Source organism: Thermothelomyces heterothallicus, assembly GCF_042370625.1.
Source record: "Thermothelomyces heterothallicus CBS 202.75 unplaced genomic scaffold P884_scaffold_26, whole genome shotgun sequence".
Lineage (NCBI taxonomy): Eukaryota > Fungi > Ascomycota > Sordariomycetes > Sordariales > Chaetomiaceae > Thermothelomyces > Thermothelomyces heterothallicus.
In genome coordinates this window covers 299,067-313,496 of record NW_027192587.1, presented here as the reverse complement: position 1 = coordinate 313,496, position 14,430 = coordinate 299,067, and the positions used below count along the sequence as shown (strand labels likewise).

The 14,430-nt window shown below is 55.5% G+C and overlaps 6 protein-coding genes across 6 annotated transcripts; 3 read left to right on the top strand and 3 right to left on the bottom strand.

Annotated features, from left to right (window-relative positions):
* P884DRAFT_263590 (uncharacterized protein) lies at positions 1-891 on the top strand. Its single transcript, XM_069441773.1, has one exon. The coding sequence runs from the start codon at positions 459-461 to the stop codon at positions 717-719; it is 261 nt and encodes an 86-aa protein (XP_069294734.1). The 5' UTR covers positions 1-458; the 3' UTR covers positions 720-891.
* Position 892: 1 nt separating this feature from the next.
* P884DRAFT_249649 (uncharacterized protein) lies at positions 893-2,657 on the bottom strand. Its single transcript, XM_069440602.1, has 6 exons — positions 1,990-2,657; positions 1,836-1,930; positions 1,507-1,762; positions 1,425-1,448; positions 1,132-1,370; positions 893-1,074 (listed from the first exon to the last, which is right to left on the bottom strand). The coding sequence occupies exons 1-6, from the start codon at positions 2,159-2,161 to the stop codon at positions 967-969; spliced, it is 894 nt and encodes a 297-aa protein (XP_069294733.1). The 5' UTR covers positions 2,162-2,657; the 3' UTR covers positions 893-966.
* Positions 2,658-3,800: 1,143 nt separating this feature from the next.
* P884DRAFT_263588 (uncharacterized protein) lies at positions 3,801-4,696 on the top strand. The gene has a single exon (XM_069441772.1). The coding sequence runs from the start codon at positions 3,874-3,876 to the stop codon at positions 4,555-4,557; it is 684 nt and encodes a 227-aa protein (XP_069294732.1). The 5' UTR covers positions 3,801-3,873; the 3' UTR covers positions 4,558-4,696.
* A 2,003-nt stretch (positions 4,697-6,699) lies between these two features.
* On the bottom strand, positions 6,700-7,781 carry P884DRAFT_272267 (uncharacterized protein; the record flags this gene model as incomplete). The annotated part of the gene is made up of 6 exons (XM_069442510.1): positions 6,700-6,765; positions 6,817-7,177; positions 7,230-7,312; positions 7,371-7,410; positions 7,455-7,659; positions 7,772-7,781. The coding sequence occupies 6 exons, from the start codon at positions 7,779-7,781 to the stop codon at positions 6,700-6,702; spliced, it is 765 nt and encodes a 254-aa protein (XP_069294731.1).
* A 1,699-nt stretch (positions 7,782-9,480) lies between these two features.
* On the bottom strand, positions 9,481-10,528 carry P884DRAFT_272266 (uncharacterized protein; the record flags this gene model as incomplete). The annotated part of the gene is made up of 5 exons (XM_069442509.1): positions 9,481-9,510; positions 9,661-9,679; positions 9,735-9,848; positions 10,115-10,224; positions 10,289-10,528. The coding sequence occupies 5 exons, from the start codon at positions 10,526-10,528 to the stop codon at positions 9,481-9,483; spliced, it is 513 nt and encodes a 170-aa protein (XP_069294730.1).
* Positions 10,529-11,950: 1,422 nt separating this feature from the next.
* Positions 11,951-14,199, top strand: P884DRAFT_280078 (uncharacterized protein; the record flags this gene model as incomplete). Its single annotated transcript, XM_069443396.1, has 2 exons — positions 11,951-12,579; positions 12,651-14,199. 2 exons carry the CDS (start codon positions 11,951-11,953, stop codon positions 14,197-14,199), a joined length of 2,178 nt encoding a protein of 725 aa, XP_069294729.1.
* Between the last annotated feature and the right edge of the window lie 231 nt (positions 14,200-14,430).

Sequence of the window (14,430 nt, the reverse complement as noted above, 5' to 3'; positions counted from 1 at the left end):
GGCTTTGTTTTCCTTCAAGTTCGCGGTTGTAACTGTAAGCAAAATAAGGGGTATGTGTGCTTATGTATGTCTGTGTCTCACGCTCCTGGGGAGTAAGGTTTCTGTTGCTCATGGAAAATGCACACGAACACGCACACATACATTGAACCGCTGCCAGGCAAGCATGACTTGAAATGTCGGAACCCTCTCTATCGTCGTCGATTTTGTTTGCTGCACAGGAATCTGCCGAGCATTCTCCTCTCCCTCCTTGAACTCGCCATCCTCACCATGTTTCCATGCACGCAGCGTGGCTTGGATCAAAGACACGCTGAAAACAGACGGAAAGCTGGCAGAGAGAGTCCAATCTAATGCATACCCAAGCAACAACCGTGACGGCTAAACAAAATTTCTGTCCAAAGACTTGGCCCCGACCCAACGGGCCGGAGCCGTAGAGGCTGGAATCTGTAGTGCATGCTCCCATGCTCCCATTGCATTATGCAAGCCACATGCCATGGCAAATCCGCCCCAACCCCCCCCCCGCGAGAGCGCAACAATCGCCGATGATGTCATCGCAAAAGACATTCATGGCCGCCCGCCCTTTAACGAGAAAAACATATCTATCCCCGGAAACCAGAGCCAAACAATTGGCTGCTCTTCCGACAGGCATTTCCTCAAAAGACCCCATTCGGACGCTCCCGCTGCCTCAGACTGGAGCTTGCCGTGCGAATCTTCGAGCTTAAAGATCAAGTAACTCCCGACTCCAAACGCCTCTTCAAGGTAAGATGTATCCGGGTATCTCAACGCCCAATTCGGACGCCGTAGGTGCTGGGCGGCGTAAAGTAACAAGTCGTTGCCATCCTGAGCCCGTCTTGCTGACCCCGTCCCTGGCGGGTTGTCTCGTGATGGGGCGGGTCACAATCGCCCGCTCTATAATTGCGTGCATCTGTCTCTTTGTGAGGCTGGCTTGTCTTCGAGTGTCAAGCCTATTCAGCCCTTGGTAGGCTTGTTGTCTGAAGGCCCAGGAGCGACATCCGGTGTCCGGCTCCTAGACTTGTTCGCGCTGGGTTCCGAAAACAGGCCGTGTTCCTCGATGTACTGTGGCGTCGTGAGCGTACTGTTCGACGATGTAAGATTTGGGGCACGAGAACAAACCTCGACAACGGGATCCGGAATCAGGTACCTGACACTAAGGTCCTTCTTCAAGAACAGCCGAACCTTAGTAGAGCTGATGTCGTTCTGGATGACCTGGCTGATCACCCAAATGTTGTGCTCATACTGCCTGAGGGAGGCGAGGGCCTCGTCGATATCCGTCCCGGAGCGCTCGATGATGAAAGCGCCGTACTGGCCGAGGATCGTGTCGAGATCCTTTGGTGCCCAAAGCCCAGGCTCACCTAAGAAACCAAGTTAGTCGGCGTCGTGCGAGCATGACTGGGCAGCAAACCTACCCATAGACATGACCAAGTCGGCGCCTGAAACAACATTGAGGTCAGCAAACCTTCGACGGCCTGTTGGCGAAGCTTGACGCACCAGCCAGAAGCGCAATCCGAGCCTTCTTTCTCTGCCCATCTGTGCCCTCGATACCTCCGAGCACTTCGTTGATTTCGTAATCAAAGTGGCGCAAGACCTTGGCGGTCGGCACGTATCGCGGCTCCCCTTTTTCGTCACAATTGACCGTCTCGTACGGGTCGACCATGAGCCAGGACGACTGCTCGACGGCTCTCGCGCACATATTGACCCGGTGGACGCCGGGCGCTAGGCCCACCTTCTTGTAAGCGTCGCTGACCTGCACAGGTGATGATACCTCTGTCAGCCCTGCTTCTCGCCTGCTCTGGAGAGGGGGGTTCTCCGAGTCGTACCGGTGACAGATATCCACCGCACACTTCGAAGTCGGTGTTGAACCGGACAAAATCGCTTGCCATCTCGAACATGCGGAGGTGGAGGAAGGTTATTGCTTGCATAGTATCCGTCAGCAGTGGGAATGGGACAGCAAGTAGCAACTGAGAAACGTACGAGAGAACGACCCGCAGGCCACCAGCACGAGGGGTGTCTTCCCAGGCTGTGTTTGGCGGCGCTTCAGCTTTTCGGTTGGAAAAGTGTAGGACTGCTGAGCGCCATTGAGGTTCGGCTGCTCCGCGGTCGCCGAGGGCGTTTGAGTGCCGGAATCGCTAGATCCAGTCGACATTTCGGAAGACGCTTTGGGGGTCGTGATGCTGTCGAAGAGAGAGGGCTGTCGCGGATGGCGGGCGGGGAGGGCGACGCAACAAGGGTCCGATCGCAGGTGCTCTACCGAGGATGCGGGGCACGGTAGGCAGCTCGTCTTGATGCCGAGCAAGGACGGGGCCGGCCGGAATCCGGATAATGAGTGATGATGTCGCCGAAAGCCGGCGCCGCGACCGTATCTACCAATTGTGATGGCGGCTGCGACAATGCAATCGCTAACAGTGACGCCGGTCGGGTGAGAGAGGTTGCAATAGGTTATTGAGGCGCTTTGTAAGTGTTGGGAAGAGGACGGGGGGCGTGGCTAGGCAGGACGAAGGTACGGGAAGTGGGCTTTTCCTCCGACTTATTAAGCCTTTGACGCGGGGGTCTGTAACAGAACCACAGCAGTTGCCTAAACAATTTGTTTCCCCAGGGGCTGTCCCTGGGCTCGTTCAATGTCCGTTGCCGGAGTTAAGCCTGGCTAAAAACACGCAACCCACTCCTCAGTTCGCGCAATGAAAACAAGGTGTGATAACTTCGGGCTGTTAACTACACTGGTTTCTAATCGGATTTATTCTGCCGACCGGGTGACCTCTTGTGTTGGTCAGAAGTGGTTTCACATCCCTTTAGAATGTTTTTTATGCCACACTGGATCACAAGTTTTAACAGCAACCGATGCCTCGGAAATGGAGGCAGCCGCCCGCTGCGGGGTGGCAAAGAGCTGTTCACACAGTGAATCTTTTTAACACCAAGCTTTGACGTTATTAGATCTATTGCTTCCCAGACCACCAAGATTTTGGGCTCGATGTCTCCACAATTTGACTGCGAACAAACACGAGTTTACGGTGTCGTTGACACTACGAATCATTCTGTTGTTTGTTACCTATGGCCCCCAATTACTGCCCCTACGTACGAGTTAGTGCGGAATGCATAGACCAGAAGGGGTTGCATGGGATATTACTACCGAGAGACACCTTCCCCTTTCAGAGGACACACACATTGTGAGCGTACGGAGTATTTGTGCATGCTTTATTTTATTAACTAACGTACACAACAAGTGATGAACAATGTTTCATGTTCTCAATGTCGAAAGCTCAAGGCCCGGCAAACGGCCAACCACCTCACTGCAACCACAAATGCGATGATGACCAAAGACGAAGAAACGCTAGAGAGTATTTCTCAAGCAGGCAATTTCTTGTATCCATGCCGTGCATCAATTGGCGAAACATCAAGTCACTTGTTGCACACTGCAGATCGCCCTTCATTTCACTATCCTCTTCCCGTGGGCCTAGTCTCGTGGCCAGGATTGTTGTCGTCAACAGTACAGCTGGCCAAGGGAAACACCCAGGGGCCCTGCCGACAACGACCCGTCCAAGTCGCACTGCGCGCAAGTCTAAGGTTGAACAAGCTCAGGATGCTGGCCTGCGGATGCGAAACTCCCCGTTTCCTCCGGTTTCAGCCAAGCCCCTAAGTGTTTGGTAGAGGCGGTTGCCGGAGTATTCCGGGTAGACCAGGACGACGTTGCCGGCCGAGTTGCCGGCGACGCGGATGAAACCCGCAGGCCCGCCACGGTGGTTGGTGTCCATGGTTTTGCCCGTTGGTCGACGGAAGGAAGAGCATGTCTGCCTGTTCGATGACGGCGACGGCCTCTGGCGGCAGCGGCATCGATGGCGAGACGCGCTGCCGGGAGGGCACATGGGCGCCAATGGTTTTCTTGTTGAGGTACTTTGGACAGTTCCCCAGGCTCTCCTGGACCTGCATGGCCAGCTGTACTTCGCCGACGGGGTTGTTGTCCGGCCGCCCAGCAACGGTGTTGACGACCATCTTCCCTGCCAACTTGACCCGGTCCCGTGCCTCGAGGTCGATAGTGAGGGCCCTCACGGTCCTGCCACCTTCCGGTCTGACCACCTCGCGTTCAGCCGCCTCGCCCATCAAGGCCTGAATCACCGGGTCATGGGCCGTATCGACGAGGCTCTGAACGCCGAGGATATCCTGAGCCACCGGGCGCGCAAAGCCGCGCTCGCCGCCCCAGATGGACGTCCATGGCCGGCCCTCGTCGTCCAGTGTCCCAACGGCCACAAGGGGGGAGGCAGCGACAAGGCACTGAACTGCTGGAGGAGAAAAGACCAGTCCCGAAACTGCAGTTGGCTCTCAATGTCAGCATTCTGGGCTGTGAAGCCGAGGAGCAACAACAGCTTGAGCAACAGCGTCATCAACCGACGGATGAACCGGATGAAATGTCGACATCCTCATCCTCATTTCCCAACGATCGTCTCGTGTCCGGAAAGTATTCTATCTGGACTGAGGTTGCCTCGCCTTGGCCATCTGACAAATCAAGCACCTCAGTGCGCATGGCGCATGGTTGTTGAGCCAAGGTGAGCAAAAAGGCTGCGCTCCTCGCTTCCGGTGGGAGACCGAGACAGCCAACGAGGGTCATCCCACATGCGCCCTTCGTTCTACAGCGCTCTCTGTTCATCCCGACCAAATGAGCCCAACAGGCGAATTCTGTACTTGGCCGGATTTTCAAGATAACTAATAAACCTCGGATTTTGTCACCACGCTATCATGCGATGGCACAAGGCTGCCTTCCAACTATTCTTAACTGGCATCCACCAGGTCCCCGGTATACGAGAGATCTCTTCCATACATACACATGACCTCCAGGCAAGTCCATCATCTTTTGAGCAACCTCATATTGCATCGCCGTCTTCAAAACTCGTTTCCCTCACACAAAGCTTGTGCGCAACAAATCATCATAAACGCCGTGTACCCAAACGCATCCCGCCGTGATATGCAATGCAAACAGACAACAACAGCCGTCTACCCACCCATGTGTCGTCATAAGATACCATCACCATTTCTCATTCCCGCACGGACTTAAACCGAATCCCACCCGAGTGTGAGGGGGCCACGGCATCCACAATACGTTTTCCCAGGGCCTTTGTTCCTGTCACAAAACCCGAAACGTTGCCGGGGGGTTGGGAGTCGGAATCCCCGGTTACTGGCCCCAAGAGCGAACGACAGCGCATCATGGCGAGCGACATCCGCGAAGGCTCCCCCGAGACGAAGCGCCTTGCTCTCCGTGACTATTTGCCCGCCTTGGCCGTCTAATCCAATGCAGAGTCTTCGGGCTTTCCATTCGCTGTGTGTGTGTGTGTTTGGGGGAGGGGGGCGGGGAGGGCTGGTCTAATCGTCTCCCAACTCCCCACTACTCCCGCTCGACGACGTCGTCACTGTTCCGTGCACGTTATTCCGTGCGAGCCTGACGAGTTGGTAAATGCCAAACGCAATCAGCGCCAGCACGATGAACAGGATGATGATAATAACGGCGATGACGTCGTTCTTCTTCATCTTTCCGGTTTTCCCTGCCCTCTCTCTCTCTCCCGTCTGGCTCTTCCTTGGTGCCCCGGCGGCCCTCTCTTGGAGTATGGGGGTCAAATAGGGCGGCTCGTGGCACGGCGGGAGAAAGATAGGCTGCGGTAGTACAACCCGGCAGTCCGCGACGGCGGCGATGCTTGTGCGCGCCGGTCAAGTTGGCGGGTAGTAAAGCCAGAAGCCGCTCGTAAGGCTACAGCAAGTTTCAAGCCTAATGGCGGTGCAAGTGTGCCAAGTCGTCACAGTTTGAGACGGGCTTTCGTCAAACGTTAGCTGCAAGAGCTCTCTGAATATCGGGTATGAAGAGACCCGAGGGGAGAGCTTACAGGAACAAGCAGCTCGCCGTCGATGGCAGGGTTCGACGTTGCGCAAGGAGTGCAGGACGTGCCGGTGGTGTTCCGTCAATAGTTTGTCGAAAATATTATCAACGATACAAGTACAACGCGACAAATCCCCTCAGCTCGTTAGATGGAAACAAAACGGGATGCAGCAGTGCAAGTCAAGTTGGGCAACCAGCCGCCAGCGGCGGCAGCAGACGCACGCAGTCAAATAGGGTGGTTGCCCCGCCACCTGATAAAAGTCAATAAAAGAGAAGGCTGGCACACCCATCGAGCGAGCTTGGCGCAAAAGACCCCGGCTTGACAGGGGTGCTGGCAGACCGTTTCGGTGGGGCCTCAACCAGCCTCTCCAGCAGTCCTTTGCTCTCATTCGCCCCGTGCTCGGCGGGAGACAGGGGACCAGCTCCCGTCGAGCTGTGTCAGCTGTTGCCAACAGGGCTCTTGAAACTCTCGACGAGTAAACACTGTCTTCGGAAAGCAAGCTCCCATGCAGTTGCTCTTGTATGGAACAGCGACATCGAAATCCATTGTGCCTAATTCATACAACCAACCTGGATTGCGTAGAGACGGCCACCTAAAAGAACTCACTTCGCATTGAGACACGGCATCTCGAGACCAAGCCAAGAGCCGAAGGCGAGAAGGCTTCCTTCTCTGTCGACATCCAAACGGCAGTATCAAATCAATCCGAAGGGTACATCATGCAGCCAAAGAGAGTGCCATATCATAACGCTGTATTGAACGAAACGGAAGATGAAGATTGACTTATTCTCGAATCTGTCGGTTGCTTCAAGGACGGAATGGCTGGTGGTCATTGGGCTTCGGTTGACGGCTCTCGCTTGACTATTCGGACGTGCTGCTCATAAAATTGCAGCATCTATGACAGGTAAGTCTCTAGGACTCTCAAAATTGCGAAGGAGTAGCATACCTTTTGAGGGCACCTTTGGTAAATGACGCTGGTGGGGTGTTGCGTTTTATGGCCGTTCTTCCACGTGAGGTACACCATTAGCTTCCCAGTTTCCTCGTCCTCGCAAGCGTCTAGGTGCGCAATATGGTCTTCCCAGCTCCCCGGCGGTGGCTTCCATGTCGCCGCCTTTGCGCTCAGAGGCGGCTCCGAATTCGCCGGGTGGTCGCCGTTTCGCTTCGATCTTTTCCCACCCCCTTGCGGGGTGGTTGAAGATGGCCTCCCTCGTTTTTTGGTCTTGAGCGCGTTCGCTGTCTCTTCGTATAACTTTTCCCGGCCGCCGATGCTCTCGAGGTACTCGTTCAGCGCTTCGGAAGCGTTCTCACTGGACGGAATACGTCAGCACGGGCACATAACTTGGGGATGCCAATTCTTACATCAAGTTCTCTTCTGGTTCCCATGTCCGATCAGACTTCTTTTCATACCCTTCCCACTTCACCTCAAAGAACGGTTTTCCATTCTGCTCACGTCAGACACAAGTTGAGTCCCGAAAAACACACAAATTGGCGGTGCCTCACCTTATCGATCATGTGTGACATAATCTTCTCGACCACATACCTAAACGCCATGGTTAGTAACCATTGAGCCGGCTACGAACACACTGTCCATTGTCGTACACTTCCTCCTCGAACTCCTCCTCATCTTCTTCGTAATCTTCGCCCCCATCGCCGTTGGTTTTGCCCTTCGTGTCATCATCATCGGGAATGTCTCGGTTATATGAAGTCGAACTCCTCGAGCGGCCGGATTTCTTGGGCGATGACAGGCGCTCGAACTCCTCCCGATCGGGAGCTTCTTCATCACTGAGTGCTGTAAAATGCCTTGTCAGACCGGATTTCTGCCAGGTGTTATAGGTCCAAGGGTTGGATTTCCAGCAAGTCGGCGAGTCGCGCGCGCGCGTCCCGCATGACCGTGGGCTCACCTGGAGGCATCTTAACGACAAATTTCAAATTCAAATGATATGGCTGTGTTTGAAATAAAGATTGGTCCCTGACGTCTTGAAATCGGTGCTGTCCTTGGTTGTTCCACTTCAATTGCACTTCCGCAGAGAAACTGGCAACGGCTTCGCGCAGACGCGTTTAAAAAATGGGGTAGGAAGGAGCGTTCAGCCGCGGCGCTCATTCACGTGACTTGACGGGCCTCGACCCCCCTTCCATCTTGAGTACCTTGGGAATTAATGCAAATCAATAACAACTCATGGGCAGGTGGACCGATTGTGTATTTTTGCGTTTCTGGACCTGATTGCAACTTTCGCATGTCCAGCTGGTCATGATCGTGAAAACAAGCGTCTCGATCCTAGAGCCCCTTCAATGTTTGTTTGAGAGGTAGAAGGGTATGCGCGGTGTCACACAAGTTCATAAGGCCGCCACTCATCCTTTCCACGGTTCGCGGCACCCAAAAAAACAGCTTGAACTCGTTCTGTGTATCCGTACAACTACTGTATGGCTGAAAACTCGCCAGCGAAGATCCGTTACTCCTGATGCTCAACCAGATCAAAGCCTCCCCCCTGCTTCCCGAGGGATATTATCGCTGTCCTTGGCAAGTCGGCCTAAAAGTACCCGCAACAAAAACACCCGACTGACTTTATTCACATCCTGGAAATGCCCGTCCGCACTGGGGGGTTGCCCTTTGGGCAAAGATAAACGTTATCCTGTGCGATCAAGCTCTCACACATATATTGTAGGTTTGTTCTTGACTCGTTCAACGTTCTATCCAACACGGCCAAGGGAGAACAAGGAGCAAACCATTTTCATGGGACTGGGTAGTCATCGCCTGACATGTCATTTGAACACAGTTACGGCTTTCTTCCACTCTCCAGGCCTTGGAGTCTGTGGTTCGACACGATTTTTGGACGAGTTAGCCGCGAGGGAGTGACTGAGCCGAACGTAGAGCGACCGAGACACTACGTACGCAATCCGTACAAGAAGCCAAGCCGGACCACTGGAGCGATTCTGGCGGCGGAAGAGAGCTGCGCAGATTGTCGAGGAACCAACGATTAGTTAGCACACTGCACCGAAACAGCTCATGAGCAGAGGAGGGTCGATGGCGCTGAACACCGCGGTGACAAGGATTCCGATCCCATCAACGCTCATCAGCGCGATGCTGCGCTGTCATTACGATAGCGATGTTCGCCATTGTGTCGCTTGTCGCGCTCCGTCTGCCTCGGTAGAGGAGGATCCTACTCCGTATGTTCTAAGGTGCTACGGTAATGTGTGAACTAAGCAGATAACGGCGCTGGTCGGCAAGGATTGAGACTGTGGATAAAGTGAATGGGATCCGTAGCGCTGGCCGCTCTTGTTACGGTGAGAGAGAAGTGCAAGGTTAGGAGGGCGTTGTGGCTCTGTTTTGGCCTGAGAAGGAACATACCTACAGGCATTACGGATAGAGGACGGTGAAGACTATCGATACAGCACAGATACATCATGTACCTCGTAGGCGGTGTCTTCCAAGGTCTTTTTATGGCGCCTTCGATCCGAGAGTAAACCACCTGAGTACTCCTGATGCCCCCTGAAGGTACCATTTTCTTTGGGCACCTTGATAGGTAGCATGGAGTGTAGCATACTGTACTATGTATGTACCTGTATGTATGTATTGTACGTACCTGCATACGAATTCATACTAGGAGGAACCTTAGATACGGTGATACCGCACATCCGCTAACTTTCGCAGCGGGTAGGTTAACGTTAGCTTAGCTGCGGAATGCTATCTCCACTGATGCACTCCTAATAGGGTATGTACACCTCCTCCAGGATTCTGAATCCTAGCGCGGTACTTGCCGCCAGTGGCTTTTTTAGCGCAGGACCCACGTACCACACTAGGATTCAGAATCCTGGAGGAGGTGTACAGTACATGAATCCGGTTGTTAGGCTCCTGTGTACACTAACCCAGACAGATTCGCTTCCTTACCCGCCTGCTCAACAGAACCAAGCCCTTGGTAGACGATCCCAAAACATTTGAGTTTGGCCGACCACAGCGCAGAGCACTTGCGGATCCGTACACTGAAGGCAACGGAGCCGTGGTGGGGCCGTACTGCAGTAACACAGCTTCAAGCCTTCACCAGCAATTTCGAGAACTGGGACTGAAAAAAGCATCAGTTCCTCCTGCTCTGTCTGCAAGGTAGGTTGTAAATCGGCCACCCGCTTTCGTTGAAAAATAACTAAATCAATTACCTCGTAGTGTAGCGTAAAGATCTCAATCATCAATGGCTTCGCTCCCCTTGACCGAGGACATTAACTAGTGTAGTCAATGGATGCCGATGACGGACACGCTCGGTGGTCTCAGACGATCGATTCCGTTTGCTGCCTGTCTCCATCGTCGCTTCTGTCGATTTTGTCGCTTCGGGTTCAACCGCATCTGCGCAACGCCGTGGGGTTCCTGGGCCGGTTAACTAGTGTTAATAGTGAGTCTATGACCAAACGGAACGCCTCCGACTTCCCACCTTCGTCTGGTCCTTGTCCGGCGTCCAGGGTCCCTTTTCCTTGTCTGGAAAAACTGACGGGTATCGCAACTGCCATCGGCGTCCAATCCAGCGACAATCCACTCCGGCGGGACCTCCCTTCAGAGCTTCGGCAGAGCTAACGAGATTCCTGGGTCCGCCAAGCAGCCCGCCCATTGGCCCGGCAAGAACATCAAACTGCCCCGGCCCAAGCCCTTCCAGGCACCTTTCAAGGGTGCTCATTTGCAGGAGGCGGGATGTTTGGGCCCGCAGCCGGGAAGGGACGGAAAGGGGCGTTAGTCACCGTTTGCGCCCAGAACGTTCTCCACCCCTGCGAATGGCCGGGCCAGGGATACGAGAGGGAAAATCATACGTCGTGGAACGTACGGATCCGTGCACAGTACGGAGTACACTCTCGAAGTATCCGTACTTTATGAAGGAATGCCTCGCCAGCGCACCCCGTGCGCAGTACATGTAGTGGAAGATGCCAGTCTCGTCAAGGAGCGGAGAATGGGAGAGGGGAGGGAGGGGGTCATTGTTCGCCCAGATAGTACGGAGTACGGACTATCCCAGTCGGTCTCATCTGTGACCGGGTCGAACACACTGTTGCCATATTCTTCGGCGGATGATCTGATATCAGCTCGCCCCGATCGGTTACCACTCAAGTACACAATTTTCCATGGTGTGTTTCGAAACTGAGAATCTACGCTAATATGTCTTCCTAGTGTAATCTGTACTCTTCTCATGAACAACAGAAGTACGCCGCAAGAAGCCGCAGCCCGGGCCATGATCAGCGCCAAGCATTCCACGGAACCATTCGAGAGGCGGCCGGCATTCGGGCTCTCCCCTGCAAAACCGGGAGACATATCAGTTTCCCACAACCCCCAACTCCTCCCCACCCAACGGTGAAAGGGACAGGGCCATAACTAGGCCATATGGAGACTTCGAACTGAGCCGCGCCATGTCCCTTGGGTGAGTCCGAGGAATGAACAGGGGGTTGAGCCCATAGTAACACGGTACACTTTGTTTTGCACTGTATGTACGGATATGTATTCTGTACATGACGGAAACAACTGTGACGCTGCAGACTTGCCGTCCGTCGGGCTGCGGGAAGATCTCGCAGGACGCAGGATCTTAGGTCCGCTTCCCGTCAGAGGCCATCCCTCGTACTGAACGCCTCCTCCGCATTCCGGCTCCCGGTCGCCGCCACTAGCGGCCGCAACCTGCAAGTTCTCCGCCGGCACAGCGCACTCCGACCTGGTCCTGCGGTCCCGGCACCCTGGTTCAGCTAATACCTGCCCTGGCTGGAGAATGCAACCTAGACGGGAAAAGGGGCCCCCAAACATTCCGTCCGTTTAGGGTCAGCGGTGATGAGGGCTTTTGAGAGAAGCAAGATAACGGTCCACTCAGCCATCGCATCACCAACACCTATTAAAATCGTTGGCTGTCCCAGCACGCCGCATTCTCGCTTTCTGCCAGTCCCCGCCTCCCCCGAGCATCCAATGGTCCTGAAGGCTCGTGCTCCTCTGAAGGAGCAACTCCTGACCCAAATCGCTTCTGTGGTTGGTTCGACGAGTGTGGGGAGCCGTATCTTCATCCCCCAGCCTTTCTCGGCCCGGATTTCATCGCAGCGATTTTTTTCCCCATCACGGGTGAGAACGAGATATGAATGAGACGCCCAGCCGCCCTCCGGAGGGCACCACGACGAAGGCAGTGAAGGACAAGAGTTGTCCGTACTGCCACCAGGCTTTCACTTCCTCATCTTTAGGTCGCCATCTCGACCTTTACATCCGGGAAAAAAATCCAAAGCCCCCGGATGGCGTGCACGACGTGGAAGCCATACGAAAGCTGAGGCAAAATATCACACGTCGGCAGCCCAAGGGCTCCGCATCCCGACGGGTTTCGTCGGCTGCCGTAGGAACACCGACGACGGCATCACGGAGAAGCCCGGCCTCTGGGGATGCCGGTCGATCGGTTACAAGGTCCCCAAATTCTTCAAAGGGTGATTTGCAAGCCGGGGCTGCTTCTGGGAGCCAGTACCCGTTCAAACACCGCTGGGAAGACACTGGGGTCATCAATGACCTCGCCCTGCGAGACGGCGTAGCAAGAGGCGAGGCGGAGGGGAAGGCTGCCGCACAACAGCTACCGAGACGTGAGCCGTCTCAGCGTTCAGCAGCCCGACAAATGCTCAAGCAGCAGCTGGAGATGAGACAGCAGGTTCAGGACGCTGAAGATCGGTCGAGGGCGGCAGAGTTGGCTTTGAGAGAGCTGCTCGGCTCGTTGAGGGCGGCCAAGTCCGTTCCCCTGTCCACTCGGACCTTGGTCCGTGGTCATTCGTACGCTTACTGACCTTGTGAGCCGGCAGGCGACAGATCGACATTGGCTCGACGCCCTTCGACTTTGACCCGTTCTCGCTCGACTTTCCAGCGCTGACACTGCAGTGCCTCGACCCTCCGCCGACTCTCTTCGCCTCGACGCAGCACCCGACGTCCACCTCGTGGTCCATCTTGCCCCCGGGCCACGCTCAGCTCGAAGCCCTGTACACTTACTTCCGCGAAGAATTTCGGCGGTGGAAGATTGCGTGCGCGGCGGCGACAACTGCCCTGAGCGAGGAGTTGACGTACCCCCCGCCCCTAGACGCGGTCAGCGCAGATCCCATGGCCGAGGTGCGCAAGGCGGAGAAGTCGGCCGAGCAGATGGAAAAGCACGTTTACGATCACCTGGAGGCTACGTACGCGATCTGGGACGCCCTCGCACAGGACCAGCGCGAGCAGCTCTGGAGGCTGGAGCTGGCACGCGGGGTGGGAAGGAGGCGGCGGGAGGTGGACAAGCTGAAGGAAGGACAACACCTCCTGCGGCAAGAGGTTGCGGTACTGAAGAGTCAAATCGAGCAACTGAGTCGCCTACAACAACCGCGAGAGTTCAAGATCGCGCCGCCGCCGACCCTCTACATCGACGAAAAGTTCTTGACACACTTGCAAGAAGAGGCGATGCGAAACGGGAAGCATCTCGTCGGCCTGAGTCTTTCCGACCGCGGCTCGGACCTGAACACGCTCGTCTCGTCGGTGATCGACCGGTGGAAGAGCGTGATTGTGTCCGCCCGCTCGGCGGCCAGCGGTCTCCAGGCACAGCGGACTCTTAGCCCGGGAGCGGCAGGGCCGAGTCCACGGGGATCAACCTGCGATAAGTCTACTCCGAACAAGCAGGATGGGCTGCAGATGCCACAACAGTCTTCAATTTGTCGAGATCGCCCTCGACCGCAACAGCTCTCTACGGCTTGCACTCACGGACCGAGCTACCCGGTCTCGGCAACGTCGCCGAACACAGCGTCCATGCCAACGCTACCGGAAACACCGGCTGTCCCTAGCACAACCCCTTCGATAAATATTCACGCAGACGACGACGAAGACGAAGAGATGAGTGACCGAGATGCTGAGTTAGCCGGTGAGCCGCAGCCGAACCAAAACGCTCGGGGTGACGCCGAAGGAAATCCAAGCGGTGTTTCCGATGTCGATGCTGATGTCGATGCGGATGCGGATGCGGATGCGGATGCCGACGCCGACGCCGACGCCGACGCCGATATCGACGCGGATGCGGATGCGGATGCTGATGCAGATGCAGATGCAGATGCCGACGCCGACGCCGACGCTGACGCCGACGCCGATGCCGACATGGATGACAACCCTGGCGGCTACACCGAATTTCAGGCTCAGCCGCTTCAGCGGCAGCAACAGCTCCACCCCGTTGTGCCCGTGCCAGCACCGTCACAACAAACCGGGCAACTAGGAATGGCGAGGACACGTGCACAGTTGGGGGGCGGAAAGAGGAGTAACACCGACGATGGCACGTCTGGCCATGTGGTGACAGATCAGATACCAGAAAGTGTGCGAGGTCGAATGCCGAGCTGGGCTTGATCTATATATATCTAGCAGCCTTTGTCTACGCACCCATGTAGGCCTGGGTGAAGGAGTCGATCCCCTCAGTTTGCCGTGGTCTTGGCTTAACACTGGCGCGCCGACTCTGGGGGATCGTGGACGCATGCCGATATTCCAGTAGTACATAGGATCTAGGAGAAAGCCCTAGAGATTGACTTACATCCGTTTAATCTTCAAATTGTTCTCTCCCCCGCCCCCCCCCCCCCCCCC

What these genes read in the sequence shown, in the direction of transcription:
- P884DRAFT_263590 (XM_069441773.1), top strand. Translation starts at nt 459, where the DNA reads ATGCTCCCATTGCATTATGCAAGCCACATGCCATGGCAAATCCGCCCC.
- P884DRAFT_249649 (XM_069440602.1), bottom strand. Translation starts at nt 2,161, where the DNA reads ATGTCGACTGGATCTAGCGATTCCGGCACTCAAACGCCCTCGGCGACC. An exon ending in TCGGATTGCGCTTCTGGCTG is followed by an intron (nt 1,449 to 1,506) that starts GTGCGTCAAGCT and finishes ATGTTGTTTCAG; the next exon opens with GCGCCGACTTGGTCATGTCT. An exon ending in CGACTTGGTCATGTCTATGG is followed by an intron (nt 1,371 to 1,424) that starts GTAGGTTTGCTG and finishes TTGGTTTCTTAG; the next exon opens with GTGAGCCTGGGCTTTGGGCA.
- P884DRAFT_263588 (XM_069441772.1), top strand. Translation starts at nt 3,874, where the DNA reads ATGGGCGCCAATGGTTTTCTTGTTGAGGTACTTTGGACAGTTCCCCAG.